Raw genomic sequence first — 15,492 nt, forward strand, 5'->3', positions numbered from 1 at the left:
CAGCTCCTTTTATACCCATATGTCCGGGGGAGTGGCATGCAAATTCCACTCGCCAATTCTCATTGGCGTTTTCTCAAAGATCTGAGGTGTTTGGGGCTCCCAAGGGTGACCCCTGGTGTCGCTACATCGACACAACATCGAGTGAGTGACAGAAGGGGAACTATTTCCATAAGCAGAACTGTATATTCTGCTGTGTTTTCTCAGTTATGTATGTAAAAAAGCCATTATTCTGTGGTCATCTTACATAAAGCTATCCCTAAACGCCAGGTATGACTAAGTGAACTGTGATTGATCACTTTACAAGCCATTCAGACAGTCTCTTCCTGTCTAAGTGGGCATTGCTTGCCAAAGGTCAGTGACTGTCACTATCTTTACAAGACTGACTAATAGTTTAACTCTGCATATTAAGCTAGGGGAATGAGAAAGTACATAATATATGAGATATTATGTATGAGAAATAGCACCTTAAAGGGTGTCAGAATGAGGATACTTACATTCTTTTTGTCCTCTGAGCCTTTCTTCCTCTCTTTATTGGCCATGATCACACCCACTCTAAGCGTGTCAAACACCGGATCAGTGCGGTTCTGCTGACCTACACATGTGTCATTCAAATTCAGTTAAGAAACATTGTATTGTGAAAATTAGTCTTTATAAGAAATATACTCATCACACCCACCAGGGTTATTAATCTCTTGATCATACAGAGGAGAACTGTATGCTCGTCTGAAACCAGGAGGCTGACACAAAGAGAGATAAATAGAGTATTAGTAAAAAACAATGATACTGACCATCAGATTGTACCATACACAGTATGTGTATAACACAATATAAAGCGATTGATAAAAAGTGATGTGATATCGTCTCACTATTTTGCCGAAGCATCTCTGGAACTGCACATATGACTGGCACGAGTGGTGAATGTTTGTCTTGCAGTTCTTGCAGCGCAAGGCAAATTTATTGTTGACTAAAAGAAAGAAGAGGAACAGAAATTATTTAGTACAACAAAATACTTTGTAAAAAGATTTATGTTTTGTAAGATGTAAACCAAATTTCCCATGAATCTCTTAAAGCAGGGATTCTCAAACTTTTTTGAACAAAGGGCCCCTGCCATAATTCCAAAACTACTCATGGATACATGACCAAATTGTCAACAAGAGTATGTATATTGTGTAATAAACCTCTAATATATTGTGTTTTAGACTTATAGTCAGTGACTTATAGTCAGTATTTTTATATTGTATCATCATTGCTGATTTGATTGTGATCATTCGCTCAGTAATTCTATTTAAAGCAGCAGCCCCGAAACGGGTGTCAGCCCAGCTTATTTCAGCTTTATACAAGGAAGTCCAGAAAATACTTGAACTGGATGTCATCATCCTGTCACCCAGCGCATGTTGCAGCCCTGAGGCTCTGGTGTCAAAAACAGATGAGGGCCCTGCCTTTGTATAGAGTTCTCTAAGCTATATAGTTGTTGTAGTAGTAGTAGTAGTAAATTGTAGGAGTAATGATAAAAATAGTAATAAATAATTACAAAAATAACAATAAAACAATTTTGACCATACTCTTCTGTGTGCTAATATATTTTAGATTGTGCTAATGATTTTTTTTAACTTCACAAGCACCAGTGCTAACACCTAAAATATTAAGCGTACAGCCATTCTTTTATGGAAGTAGCAGATTCATGATCTGAGAAATTACCAGACATCTGTTATCTTGGGTACATCATTGGAGGTGTGGTCATTATGTCAGGCTCTACCCTGTTTTTATTTTGTCATAGTTTTTTGTTGTGTTTCTGTGTGTTGTGTTTCTGTGTCCCGCCAGCCAGTTTGCCTCCCTGTCACACACTCTTGTTAGTATGTGATATCTTTTTAAGGTAGCTAGGCAAGACTGGTCTTCATAAGAACGTAAGTCCTATCATTGAGAAACACCATTATTTTGCCCTGTGTTTGCTAGTTCGTTTTGTTGCTTTGCCTGTTCTTGTTCTCTAATTCTGGTTGGGATTATTCCTTGTCAGTGCTGATTTCTCAGGGCCAGCAAAGCCTTCTCTGCTGGCCTAACATGCCAAATAAATAAATATTTTTCATCCTTTCATTCTCAATCACCTTTTTGCCTATGTATTTTTAATCGCTTTCCACTTTTAATTAATCTACAAACAAATAGAGAAAAACGAAAAGTTTATCCAGTCAGAATTTATTCCTTGATGCTTACAAGCAAAGTGTGACAACTGTTTCACAAATTACATGCCTGAAACAGCGCGTAAGTCTGAGCTCCACCCCGTCAGGCCTTCAGAATTTCTTCAGAATCCCTCAACAGTGTAAATGAATGAGCAACTAAAGTCAGATTGTCAGATTCATCAGCCATTCAGATTGATTTATTTGTTCTTGATGGGTGTGATCTTTAGGATATGTCCCAGTCAAGGCCTTCTAGCTGGTCTTGAGTGATGCAATCATGCTTTAAGTGATGTATGTAATTCAAGAGCAAAAAGCACGAGATCTTGCTGACGAGTAGGCTGTCACTGCCACATAATCACTGAGAAAGAGATCCTTATGGATTTAAAAACACGTGATGTTCTGCATGACCGTGTGATTGCTTAATTTATTAAACAGGAAAGGAGGACTGATTTTCACTTCAAGTAAATTGGTAAGTGCTTTTTGCATTGTTATAGCAACATCAGGAGTTTTCTCAGTGTAAATTAGGCTGCTTGAGCATTCAGTGTCGGATCAAGTCTTGAAAAGTAGTGCTGCGTTCCATTCAACTCGGAAAGTTGGATTTTACAACTTCCTTCTAGGAAAAGTGCAATGGAATGCATCTTAAAATCAGAATTACAACTTGTACGCTCGTGCAGAAATTCTCAACTCCAATATCGCCGAGATGCAGGTGCATGATGTCATACAAACACGTCGACACTCGAGAAGATATACAAAGTAACTGATAAACATTCACTTTATTAAGTAATATCGATAAATGAGTTTGTTTCCACATTACATGATATTAAAGCTTGTTTAATAAATGCCTGCAGAAACAGGTGTATAAAACATTATAATCTCTTTTGATAATCATACACCTGAAGCACAAATGCTAGCGCTGCAGCATTGTTTATCAGTTGGGTTGCTAGGAGACTCTCTAATGAGAGTCAAACCCCTGCTAAGCTAACAGGAGCATTGCAGTTTTGTTTCCTTAAACGTCATCTTCCGAATATTGGGGAATGGAATGCATTTATGGTCAGAGATATCAAGTAGGAATATCCCTCATCCAACTTGAATGGAACGCAGCATAACCGTGTACCCTGACTGAACATTTAAATAAATAAAATATTATTAGATAGATTTTTCCAGGTATTATAGACCTCCTTGGTAGATTCATATGAAAAATAATGATTTTTGAATGTCTGTTCGGGAGACGTTCATTTCAGAAAACAGTCATGCTGCAGTTAAAATTAGGCTTGCTTGAGCATTAAGTGTCGTTTCAAATTCTGGCTTTTGCGTGTGGATGTGTTTTTAAAATGTCAGTTGGTATTACTAGTTAGCTGCGACATAATGTATGATGCCCAAAGGCATAGAGTGTCTTATTCATTGTGAAACTGTGTTTTCATAATGGCATGAATCACACAGAAGGCCTAGACTTTAAATGCACGGCCCACCACTATTCCTTGTCTTTGTTTAATTACCTTGTTGGTTAGTTTGTCCTTAGTTCTTATTTTTATTTGACACTATAAATAAATCCCTCAGCTCTCAGGCTGTGTTTGAGTCCTCTCTTCCTGCACAACCCTGACATATTAATCCACAAGTAAGCATCATCAGGGGAGTCAAAGCCGTCTGGGGTCTGTTCTTTGCAGGCCTGGTTGGCTGTGATACCTGGGTCATTGACAAAAAAGGTTGTCCGAGGTGATAAAAATTAACAATCTTTTAAAAATCGAGTTTAAGACTCATGTCAAGTTAATAGAAATGTAATCTTTGTGTCTAATTTGGTTTCATAATTGTTTGAAAAACATTTATAGCATTTTCTACAAAAAAAAAAAAAAAAATTAATTAATTAATGTCATATGGTGTAACCATCAAGTTCTTTGCACCTTTAATACATGAGAGTGTACACAATTTAATCATTAATTAAAAAAAGTCATATCTTTACAAAATCATGAATTTTTGAGTCAAGAATATCAAGATGTTTTTGCAGGGTTACACCACATGACCTGAACAAAATGTGCCTTTTCATAATTTTTTTTTTAAACTTCACACATAGGCTTGAGGGTCTAAAGGGGTCTTCTCTGTTTTATGGTTTTTGCCAACATAAACAACAAAATGTCTACCTGCAGGTTGGTTACACCACATGACAAATTTGGTGGACAAAGGTTCAAATATTAAAATCTATTTTAAAACAGTTTTTTCTCTGCCTTTTTATTTTTTATTTTTTATTTTTTATACATTTTAAAGGGATTGTCATTTACTCATGCCTCATGCCTCATGCTATCCCAGATGTGTATGACTTTCTTTCTTCTGCAGAACACACACAAAGATTTTTAGAAAAGTATTTCAGCTCTGAAGGTCCATAAAATGTAAGTGAATGGTGACCAAATTTTGAAGGTCCAAAAAGCAAATAAAGGCAGCATAAAAGTAATCCATATAACTCCAGTGTTTTATTCCATGTTTTCTGAAGCAATGCAATCGGTTTTGGGTGTACAGTACCGCCGCTCCCTATATGCATATTACGCAGTCTGCGCAGGACACCAACTCCCACCTTACCCTAGAGAGGCACCAGAGACTCCACCGGCTGCCCTTCCTCGCACGTTATATGTTATTCAAGGACCCGATAAGTCATGGAAAACAGACGATTGCCTGTCAGCACGTCAGATTATTGCCTCGCCTACAGATGTTTAGATGATATAAAAATAAATCTGAGTACTGAGATACGTCAGGTACCCATCATGTAAATACCATGGTATGTATCAAAAGACCATCATATTGCCATCACTGTACCATGGTACTGTTACATCTGGCTACTTTTTTTGAAAGGACATTGTAAGAAACTTCAACTAGAAGATCATGTGAATACTTCAAATGTAATGCTTTGAATCGCATATTTACATTTATGCTACACAAGGCAATTTTAAAATACTGCTTCTAGACACCAGATTAAAATATATATATATATATACAGGTGCATCTCAATAAATTAGAATGTCGTGGAAAAGTTCATTTATTTCAGTAATTCAACTCAAATTGTGAAACTCGTGTATTAAATAAATTCAATGCACACAGACTGAAGTAGTTTAAGTCTTTGGTTCTTTTAATTGTGATGATTTTGGCTCACATTTAACAAAAACCCACCAATTCACTATCTCAAAAAATTAGAATACATCATAAGACCAATAAAAAAAACATTTTTAGTGAACTGTTGGCCTTCTGGAAAGTATGTTCATTTACTGTATATGTACTCAATACTTGGTAGGGGCTCCTTTTGCTTTAATTACTGCCTCAATTCAGCATGGCATGGAGGTGATCAGTTTGTGGCACTGCTGAGGTGGTATGGAAGCCCAGGTTTCTTTGACAGTGGCCTTCAGCTCATCTGCATTTTTTGGTCTCATGTTTCTCATCTATGGGGTTCAGGTCTGGTGAGTTTGCTGGCCAGTCAAGCACACCAACACCATGGTCATTTAACCAACTTTTGGTGCTTTTGGCAGTGTGGGCAGGTGCCAAATCCTGCTGGAAAATGAAATCAGCATCTTTAAAAAGCTGGTCAGCAGAAAGAAGCATGAAGTGCTCCAAAATTTCTTGGTAAACGGGTGCAGTGACTTTGGTTTTCAAAAAACACAATGGACCAACACCAGCAGATGACATTGCACCCCAAATCATCACAGACTGTGGAAACTTAACACTGGACTTCAAGCAACTTGGGCTATGAGCTTCTCCACCCTTCTTCCAGACTCTAGGACCTTGGTTTCCAAATGAAATACAAAACTTGCTCTCATCTGAAAAGAGGACTTTGGACCACTGGGCAACAGTCCAGTTCTTCTTCTCCTTAGCCCAGGTAAGACGCCTCTGACGTTGTCTGTGGTTCAGGAGTGGCTTAACAAGAGGAATGCGACAACTGTAGCCAAATTCCTTGACATGTCTGTGTGTGGTGGCTCTTGATGCCTTGACCCCAGCCTCAGTCCATTCCTTGTGAAGTTCACCCAAATTCTTGAATCGATTTTGCTTGACAATCATAAGGCTGCGGTTCTCTCGGTTGGTTGTGCATCTTTTTCTTCCACAGTTTTTCCTTCCACTCAACTTTCTGTTAACATGCTTGGATACAGCACTCTGTGAACAGCCAGCTTCTTTGGCAATGAATGTTTGTGGCTTACCCTCCTTGTGAAGGGTGTCAGTGATTGTCTTCTGGACAACTGTCAGATCAGCAGTCTTCCCCATGATTGTGTAGCCTAGTGAACCAAACTGAGAGACCATTTTGAAGGCTCAGGAAACCTTTGCAGGTGTTTTGAGTTGATTAGCTGATTGGCATGTCACCATATTCTAATTTTTTGAGATAGTGAATTGGTGGGTTTTTGTTAAATGTGAGCCAAAATTCACAATTAAAAGAACAAAAGACTTAAACTACTTCAGTCTGTGTGCATTGAATTTATTTAATACACGAGTTTCACAATTTGAGTTGAATTACTGAAATAAATGAACTTTTCCACGACATTCTAATTTATTGAGATGCACCTGTATATTATCCCATAGGAGCATGCCCTAATTTACATATATACATGTATAAAATAGCAAGTAGAATAAATACAAGGCATCATAATTAATAATAATACAATTTTAAAAGTTTTAAGTTTTATAAAAGCACATTGGCACACCAATTATGCCTTTATTGCTTGTCATAATGCTAGAAGGAAAGAGCAACATAGGTCTTATCAGTTTATCAGGCACACCATCAGCTCATATTCCAAGTACTTTCTAATAATTTTTTTTTATAGTTTATTCCTTTAATTGACAATCCAGCCCTCTTGAATTCCACTTATTTATTATTATAAATTATAAATTATGGATAATGTGATCTATTTGATTAAACTTAAATAGTTCACATGCATGCTTAATGTATAATAATGTAGATTATTAAAAAATTACTCCATTCAGATATTCCATACTCCATTCAATTTCAGTCAGCTATTTTTATATCCACATATTTTTTTAGCAGTCATCTCAAGCTTTCACAGCTGCTGCGTGTTTCTTTTTGCTGTGTAAATAGTGTTTAATTTTTTTATAATTTCATAGTGATCTATTGTGCTGTGTAAATTTTGTAATTCTTAATTCATAATTTCCATAATGTTCTCTTGATCTGCAGCGAAGAAATACAGTGCGCTTACTCTCTTAAATTTAACGCGATTGGTTGTTCGCTGCAAATGTAACTCATTCATGTGACATGCTTCAGGTTTAATCATGAATCAGGATCCAACTCTGAGTTGACCAAGAAGGTTTATAGTGAGCGTTGTGAGACTGCTGAACCTGTTTTAAACTGTTTTGGATCTGTCTATTTTTGTCAACCTGAAACCTACTCTGAAAATCTGAGTTTGTTCAGTTGGCTTTGTGAGACAGACCTTTGGTGTGAAATGTGAACTTACGAACAATCATTCGTGCGCAGACGTCACAAAACTTGGGTTTCTTGCAGTAGTGGTCCTTGAATTTGTGTGGTCTCTCGTTGACCTGGAGCACCGGCTCAGGGGTGGGAGGAGGAGGGGCTTCTTCTTCCTCGACCTCTTCATCATACACAAAATACACCTGTGGATGACAGACAGTGAGAAGTGTGTCTGTGTACATGATAGCAGTATTGGGAAAGCTGCTTTGAAACTTTAGCTTCCCAAGTTACACGCTACTTATAGCTAAGTGGATGAATTGGCTAAGTTCAGGCATGAAACTCAAGGTTCTTTGAACTTGTTATCTGTAAGCCAATCAGCTTGCTCATATGTAATATGTCAAGCCAATCGGCTCACATGGTGTAAGCTGATAGGTCATTTGACATGTAATCTGGTAGGCAATTAACTTGCCTAACATTTCAATTTGCTCAGTTTTTGTAAGTAAGCCATGTCACAGTCATGGTTTCTACAATATTACTGTAGCAAAACTTTCTTCTGACAACCAGAGTGAGGTTTCTCACTATGGGTAATACCTTGAGTGTGGTACATTTTTATTTGTATAGCTCTTTTCACACACATCGTTTCAAAGCAGCTTTACAGAAAATCATGCATTAACAAAAAATGAAACTGTAATATCTATAAAGTCTTAGAATGATCATTGTGTAGTTTGATTAAATATGATTGTAAATTGTGTATAAAAATTAAATAATAATTGTATTTAGAACTCCAGTGAGCAAGCTGAAGGTGACTGTGGCAAGGAACACAAAACTCCATAAGATGTTGGTTAATGGAGAAAAATAACAATTCTAGGATGGCAAAAGAGGAATCTGGGACCGGCTCGACAAACACGTAGACATTTAATAAACACTTTTCAGTGTGTAACAAAACAAAAACACGCACTGCTTTTCAGCCAGTTACGTATGAACATAAAGACACACAGACAGGCTTCGCGCGTCTCTCTCTGCCGCTGTCTACTCTCCTTAAATACTCTCGCCGCCCCTCACTGGAATGCGAGACCGGTGTGGCACACAGGTGGAACTCATTCACCACTTATCTTCCCGGCCTCTCTCTGCTCAGACACCGCTCGGCCCCGCCCTGCTCGCCATGATAACCTTGGGAGAAACCAGGCTCACTGTGGGGGCCAGTTCCCCTCTGGCTAACCACCATGAGTATAATGCCAATATTAGTTATTTATGTGCAGTGCAGATCATGGTTTAAGATTAGTAAACTAAGTAAGTGTTAAGGTCCAGTGTTTAAAACATTTTTTATGAACTGTAAGATTAATGAATAATGTCTTCTAAAGTCCATTCTGGAGTTGGTCACTGCTGTGATATGTTTGTCATTGCCATGGATAGATGTGATGTTATTATTTGCTTCCATGATAGGTAACTCCTGAAGCATTTCCCATAGTGAGGTGCAAAATGAATTAGAATTAATATTTTCCTTTGTAGCGCAACTGGTAGTGCGTTGCATCAGTTGCACGAGAGACCACAGTTCAATCCTCATTCAAACGAGGAGGTAATCATGTTTGAATAAACAATCAGTGTGATTTTTATCCCTAACATTGCATTTTGTCTCTACTAATGGTTAGGGGTTTTGGTTGGGGGGTAGATTAAATAAAATAAGCATTTCTCTTCACTGTTTTATACCCCTGTACAGCTGAAAATAATTATCTTTACAACGGGCTTCTGGCGACCTCTCCTGGATATAAATGGATGTCACGCTTGTTTATATGCTCTAAAACACTTACCGCTTTAGCCTCTGGGGGCAGTGTTTTAAAATTCGGTCAACGGATACCGATTTTGTCTAAAGAAAAATTTGCACATGCTTACTGATTTTTATGTGAGATCAGGCTGGTGAATCAGTTAGTCGTTTATGTGAACTAGTTTATTTACATAAACCGTCCAAAAACGGACTCACTAAACTGAGTTCCCAACGCTAAATATAAGGGATTCATTTATTTTAACAGATTCATTTACATGAACTGTCCAAAAGTACCATTTCACTTGATCATTTGATGGAAAATTATCTGTTGGATTTCCCAGTGCTACATGAGAGAAAGGACAGTTTAGGTGAGTGTGTTTGATTACTTCCTCAGCTCCATTCCTGCATTCACAATACAATGTTATGTCACTGACAAATGTAGCATTTTGTGACTCGACACCACTACTTGCTGGAAAATGTAGCTTATGCTACTGGAAAAGCTACCCTATTGTGAAAATAGATGAGCTACTTTAATGCTACTGAAAAAAAGTAGTTTAGTTAGTAGTGTCACTACTTTTTAACTTCTTCCCAACGCTGCATGATAGAGAGAGTTAGAGAGAGAGACAGAGAGAATTATTGACAGACATACTGTGTTGTCTTCCTCCTTTACAACATTGTCTGGTGCTGGAGGGTTATCATGAATATCCAGCGAGTCTTTATCCTCCAGTCTGAAACACAATCAACATTTACCCAGAGTAAATGGACAGTTTACACTCAACACATTCCTCAAAGACTGTATGAGCTGTGGAAACACTCACTGGTCATACTGAGCCATAAACACTGCTTGATTGTCAATAGTCAGTCAGAAATCAGCACCTGCACAATCATCACACATTACAATATGATGCTCTTTGTTCATGAATAATGTCATCATTTCTACCAACACACCAAAATGAACATAAAAAGATGAATATGAAGTCTATTACATAAACTTACAATTTAACCAATTGATAACATCACTGCAAAGTTTTTTTCATCCATTCAGTGTCAGAATAAGGATTGGGATATCAATGGCCCTGTCCCAAATGGCACACTTGGTGTGGACTTGTGGTCTCATGGCCTACATTTGCGCGTCCCCCGAGAAGTCCACAAGACTGTATGGTGTCCCATTTGACATTTTAGCACTCAGAAGGGTGTTCACGAATGCCTCCTTTTCGGCCTCGGTGCATTCTTTGGCTAAGAATGCAATGGTGCGAGCTCCTAGCGGTCTACTACCTAACAGTCCCTGCTGCTGATTCAGAGTGTCTGTGCCAGAGGAAAAAACATGGCGGACGAGGCGATGTCAGTTGCAGATTAAATAGTTATTTCAAAAATAGTTTTTTCCTGATTGTCAATGACGTATCACTTGCTTTTCTTGTGTAAATAGTATCACTTTTTAGTCTATTATGTATCATTTGTTCAAAACTTTGTTTTATTCAGTTTTCCAGAGATTTAATTACTCCTGTTCAGTTTTGATTGAATAGTTTTTCTTTAGGAAGTTTTACATTCATAAAAGTAAGCATCTTAACACTAAACCTTTGTTATCGTTGTTTCAAAGAGGATTTCAGAATTATTGTGAGTCTCTAAAATATCAAGACAGGAGAGAATACTTTTGTGCACACAGCTGTAGCTTGTAAGATTGCTTATATTGGGGGCCTGGGTAGCTCAGCAAGTAAAGACTCTGACTACCACTCCTGGAGTCGCGAGTTCGAATCCAGGGTGTGCTGAGTGAGCACATGGTGAGTTGTGCATGGAATAGTATGAAGCCTCTACACATGCTATGTCTCCGCAGTAATGCGCTCAACAAGCCACATGATAAGATGCACAGATTGATGGTCTTAGACGCAGAGGCAACTGAGATTCGTCATCTGCCACCCAGATTGAGGCAAGTCACTACACCACCACGAGGACTTAGAGCGTATTGGGAATTGGGCATTCCAAATTAAAAAAAAAAAAAAGCTTGCTTATATTTATTGATATTGCAACGTTCGGTCTACCGACGATATATATATACAGTACCTGAAGAAGTGTGGCTGTGTCTATAAATATAACATTTTGCAATCTATGGCAGTGTGTGAGACACATGTTCTCCTTTCTACAAATTTGACTGTTCTAAGCACCTGCCTGCAATCACCCAGGTATCTGAATCATGTTTATATGTTCTATAAATATTTGAATGATGGGGTTTTGTTTTTGTTATATGTGCGCTTTGTTTTTTAGAGGTTATTGATTAAATTGTGTAAAGCTTTATTATCAATGTGTTGCTTGGAATCATTTAATAAAAGCAAATATCCAAGAGTTAGTTTAGTGTGTTCCTTATCTATCATGACTTGACTTTTCAAATAATAATTTATAAAACTGTATGCATTTGAAAAATAACTTATAAAAGTGCTTCATCTGATTGAAGTCTTGAAATCTGTCCCAAATGCATGCTTTTACAACCTTCATGGTCTTGCTGACTAGCACCCCAATGATCTGCACTCACTTACGTCACCAAATTCCAGAGGAAGAGGAGGGCCGTAAGGGCTTAGGGTGTCAGTTGTGACAGGGCCAAGGTACTTTGTTGCAGTACACATATTTTGGTAACAATTTACATTAATGTTCCCTTTGTTAAGGGTTTATAAAAGGGTTCATTAATGACTAATAAATGCACCATAAATCATTGATATGCAGTTATAAGAAATTTGAATAAAAAGGGCGACTTTAATGCAATACTTGACGAATATATTGAGCCATTTTAACTCAGATGTTACACATGCTTAATTAACACACTTATTCAAACTAATATTAATAAAAACATTAAATGTCATCATTCATGAGTTATGTCACAATGTGGCAGAAATCGAATATTATTGTGAGAGTTAAAGGAGGTATTATGTCATTTTGTGTTTATATTAATTACTGTAATGTCTTGACTCACTTGTGTTGTCACTTTCCTTGTCACATTGATGTCAGAAGAATGGTTTTACCTAGTCCTTGTTTCCTAAAGTCAAAAACACTTTTCAGCGCTTCATTCTCATTCACAGCATATATCATATAACAAAGCCTGATGATGACCATTAAACCATACTGAACTTTATGTACATTATGTACACAGGTTTCTAATGTTGGCAACTTCTTAATAAAATCTTCATATATGTCCACTTTACATTAAGGTACACTTTAATAAGTGTTATTAAGCATTTAAAACATTTGAGGTAAAATGGCTCACTATTTGTCAGATATTGTACGAAAGTCACCTTTTTATGCATGTTGTTATAATCGCATATAAATGATTTTTAATGCATTTGTAATTGCATTAAAAATGTGAATGCCCCTCATTGTCAACTTTAAAAAAATAAATCATAATGATTTTACAGGAACAGTAGCAGTCATTTTGAATAGCATATACAGTAGCTGAATGGCAAACAAAGAAGTGAAGCTCATTGCAAATGTTAGTCAAAATATGCTGTATAATAGCATGCCCATATAATGTAGTAGTATATTGTAAATATCTGTCCGATCAATTAAATTAGCTTGTCTAACACACACACTCTCACTATTTCTATTCCTGGGCCAGAAACTCTTGTGACCACCAAAATTAGGATATCTTGCTAGGCAGACTTTCTCTAAGCTACATATTGAAAATATGTTAATATAATCACTTTTAAATGCTCACATTCTCATTAATAAAAGTATTGTTCATAAATAATTGGACCTAAACTAATTTAAACATACATACCTGTTTATGGTTTACGCTTTACTGAAATCCAACGTCTTGAATAAGTTTAGTTCAAAGACTTTGTTCAATAACACGTTACGTTTATGTTTATATTAGGTTTATAAGTTAATGTTAACTCATTCACAACCAGACTGATCTGAACTGGGGAACAAATACTTGTGCGGATATGTGAGTGACACTGTGAGTGGTTTAAACAGATGCTGGATGACCCAGCCCCACGCACCCCCTCCCCTCTCACTGACAGACATGCACATATGCAGTCGGTTCATGAAGTCGCCTTACAGATTCGTTATCAGTTTGTCTGGATGCACCAAGGGCCCGAGGCATAACAGAGTGACTGGGACAAGGGCAATGTCACAGAGTGTTTTATTTTCCAAAGGTGCAAAAGAAAGGTGTTTCCTGGTAAAAGTTCACTGCATTTACAGTGTATAAAGATCAAAAACGAACCTGAGGTATTATAGGCTTACAAAACATACTGTATTTTTAGAGGACAGGGAGTCTGTCATACAGGGAATTTATTTCCTGGAATAGTCTTGCGTTCCATCACAATACCTTTATCCATCCCTTATAAAAATTAACCATAGTTTAAGTACAATAACCATACTTGAACAATGGTATTTGTAGTAAAACCATAGTAACCAAAAAATATATCATTGTTTAACTACAGTAACTACAGTTTAACTATGATATTTGTAGTAAAACTATAAATGCAAAATGTACTATGGTTTTACTACAGTAAACATATATTAACCATGATATTCATTATAAAACCATAGTAATAATACAGGAAAACCATGGCATTATGGTAAAATATATATATATATATATATATATATATATATATATATATATATATATATATATATATATATATATGATATATATATATATATATATATCATTCTGCCAAAAAACATGGTTAGTTTTACTATAAGTACACCATGGTTAATCTTTGGTACATGTACCATGGTTTTAAAAAATAAAGGTTAAATGGTTACCGCAGGTCTACTGTAATGGAACAATGGTTCATTTTCATAAGGGTGTGTTTTTTTTTGGTGGAAACCATGGTTTTAAAAGCCATACTTGTATCACAAATTAACCATGTTGTGACTATAGTAAAGCTGTATTTACCATGTTTTTTGGGCAGAATGATTATGGTTTTGATTTTCCTGTATTAATACTATGGTTTTACTATGAATATCATGGTTACAATATAGTTACTGTAGTAAAACATCATACATTTTATGGTTACTATGGTTGCACTACAAATTGTCTTGTTTATGACTGTAACATTGGTTCCCTGAAAGTAGGGAATGAGACCAGGTATGAAATTAACTTTTTTGCCCACCAGCCACAGTGGTGGGTTAATGCCCAATTTTACCAGCCACTTTAATTTTATATATACAGCTCTGGAAAAAATTAAGAGACCACTGCAAAATTATCAGTTTCTCTGGATTTACTATTTATAGGTATGTGTTTGAGTAAAATTAATATTTTTGTTTTATTCTATAAAGTACTGACAACATTTCTCCCAAATTCCAAATAATAATATTGTCATTTTTTGGAGAAAAAAAAACTGGTCAAAATAAAAAAAAAGATGCAGTGTTTTCAGACCTCGATTAATGCAAAGAAAACAAGTTCATACTTCATTTTTAAACAACACAATACTAATGTTTTAACTTAGGAAGAGTTCAGAAATCAATATTTGGTGGAATAACCCTGATTTTCAATCACAGCTTTCATGCGTCTTGGCCTGCTCTCCACCAGTCTTTCACATTGATGTTGGGTGATTTTATGCCACTCCTGGTGGTTCTCACTCTCGGTGCGGCGCATGGTGAGTTGTGCGTGGATGCCACAGAGAATAGCGTGAAGCCTCCACACGCGCTATGTCTCCACGGTAACACGCTCAACAAGCCACGTGATAAGTTGTGCGGATTGACGGTCTCAGACGCGGAGGCAACTGAGATTCATCCTCTATGCCACCATGAGGACTTAGAGCACGTAAGGAATTGGGCATTAAAAAGAAAAAAGAAAAAAGAAAAAAAAGAAACACACTTGATTATATTTTGAAAAACAAATGAAAGAAAAGCCGTCAATGCACGTGTCTGATTCGCAGTGTCTGATTCGGAGCGTATTCTGAGGGTTATTTGCGATTTGACACTCGCTATTTCTTCTCTGTCAGTCATCTTGAAACAGTTTGCAAGAATAGTGTCATTTATAAACACAGCATATGATCTCAGACCATCTCAGGATACATACACAAATTACATGCAACAACATTGGGACTACAGGTGAATTGTCATCATAATTCAGTACAGCCTCAGAAATTGTTCTTGAACAAGAAGTTTCTTTTCTGTGCTTGTCTACTCTTTAGCCTCCATTTGTATGTTGCAAAATTATCATTATGATAATA

The 15,492-nt window shown here is 36.8% G+C and overlaps 1 protein-coding gene across 2 annotated transcripts in view; it reads right to left on the reverse strand.

The window, feature by feature from the left end:
• Nucleotides 1-13,229, reverse strand: part of stac3 (SH3 and cysteine rich domain 3) — a 50,596-nt gene extending 37,367 nt beyond the window's left edge. Inside the window, exons 1-8 of one of the 2 annotated variants that reach the window (XM_051709045.1) lie at nucleotides 13,080-13,229; nucleotides 12,279-12,341; nucleotides 10,138-10,195; nucleotides 9,969-10,047; nucleotides 7,604-7,760; nucleotides 867-964; nucleotides 677-737; nucleotides 495-592 (exon numbers count right to left, since the gene is read on the reverse strand). In XM_051709045.1, the coding sequence (XP_051565005.1) occupies nucleotides 495-592; nucleotides 677-737; nucleotides 867-964; nucleotides 7,604-7,760; nucleotides 9,969-10,047; nucleotides 10,138-10,154 (510 nt within the window). In that variant the 5' untranslated portion in view covers nucleotides 10,155-10,195; nucleotides 12,279-12,341; nucleotides 13,080-13,229. The remainder of the gene's footprint in view (nucleotides 1-494; nucleotides 593-676; nucleotides 738-866; nucleotides 965-7,603; nucleotides 7,761-9,968; nucleotides 10,048-10,137; nucleotides 10,196-12,278; nucleotides 12,342-13,079) is intronic. The other variant, XM_051709044.1, reaches the window with a different exon arrangement.
• Nucleotides 13,230-15,492: the final 2,263 nt, after the last annotated feature.

Source organism: Myxocyprinus asiaticus, chromosome 10, assembly GCF_019703515.2.
Source record: "Myxocyprinus asiaticus isolate MX2 ecotype Aquarium Trade chromosome 10, UBuf_Myxa_2, whole genome shotgun sequence".
Taxonomy (NCBI): domain Eukaryota; kingdom Metazoa; phylum Chordata; class Actinopteri; order Cypriniformes; family Catostomidae; genus Myxocyprinus; species Myxocyprinus asiaticus.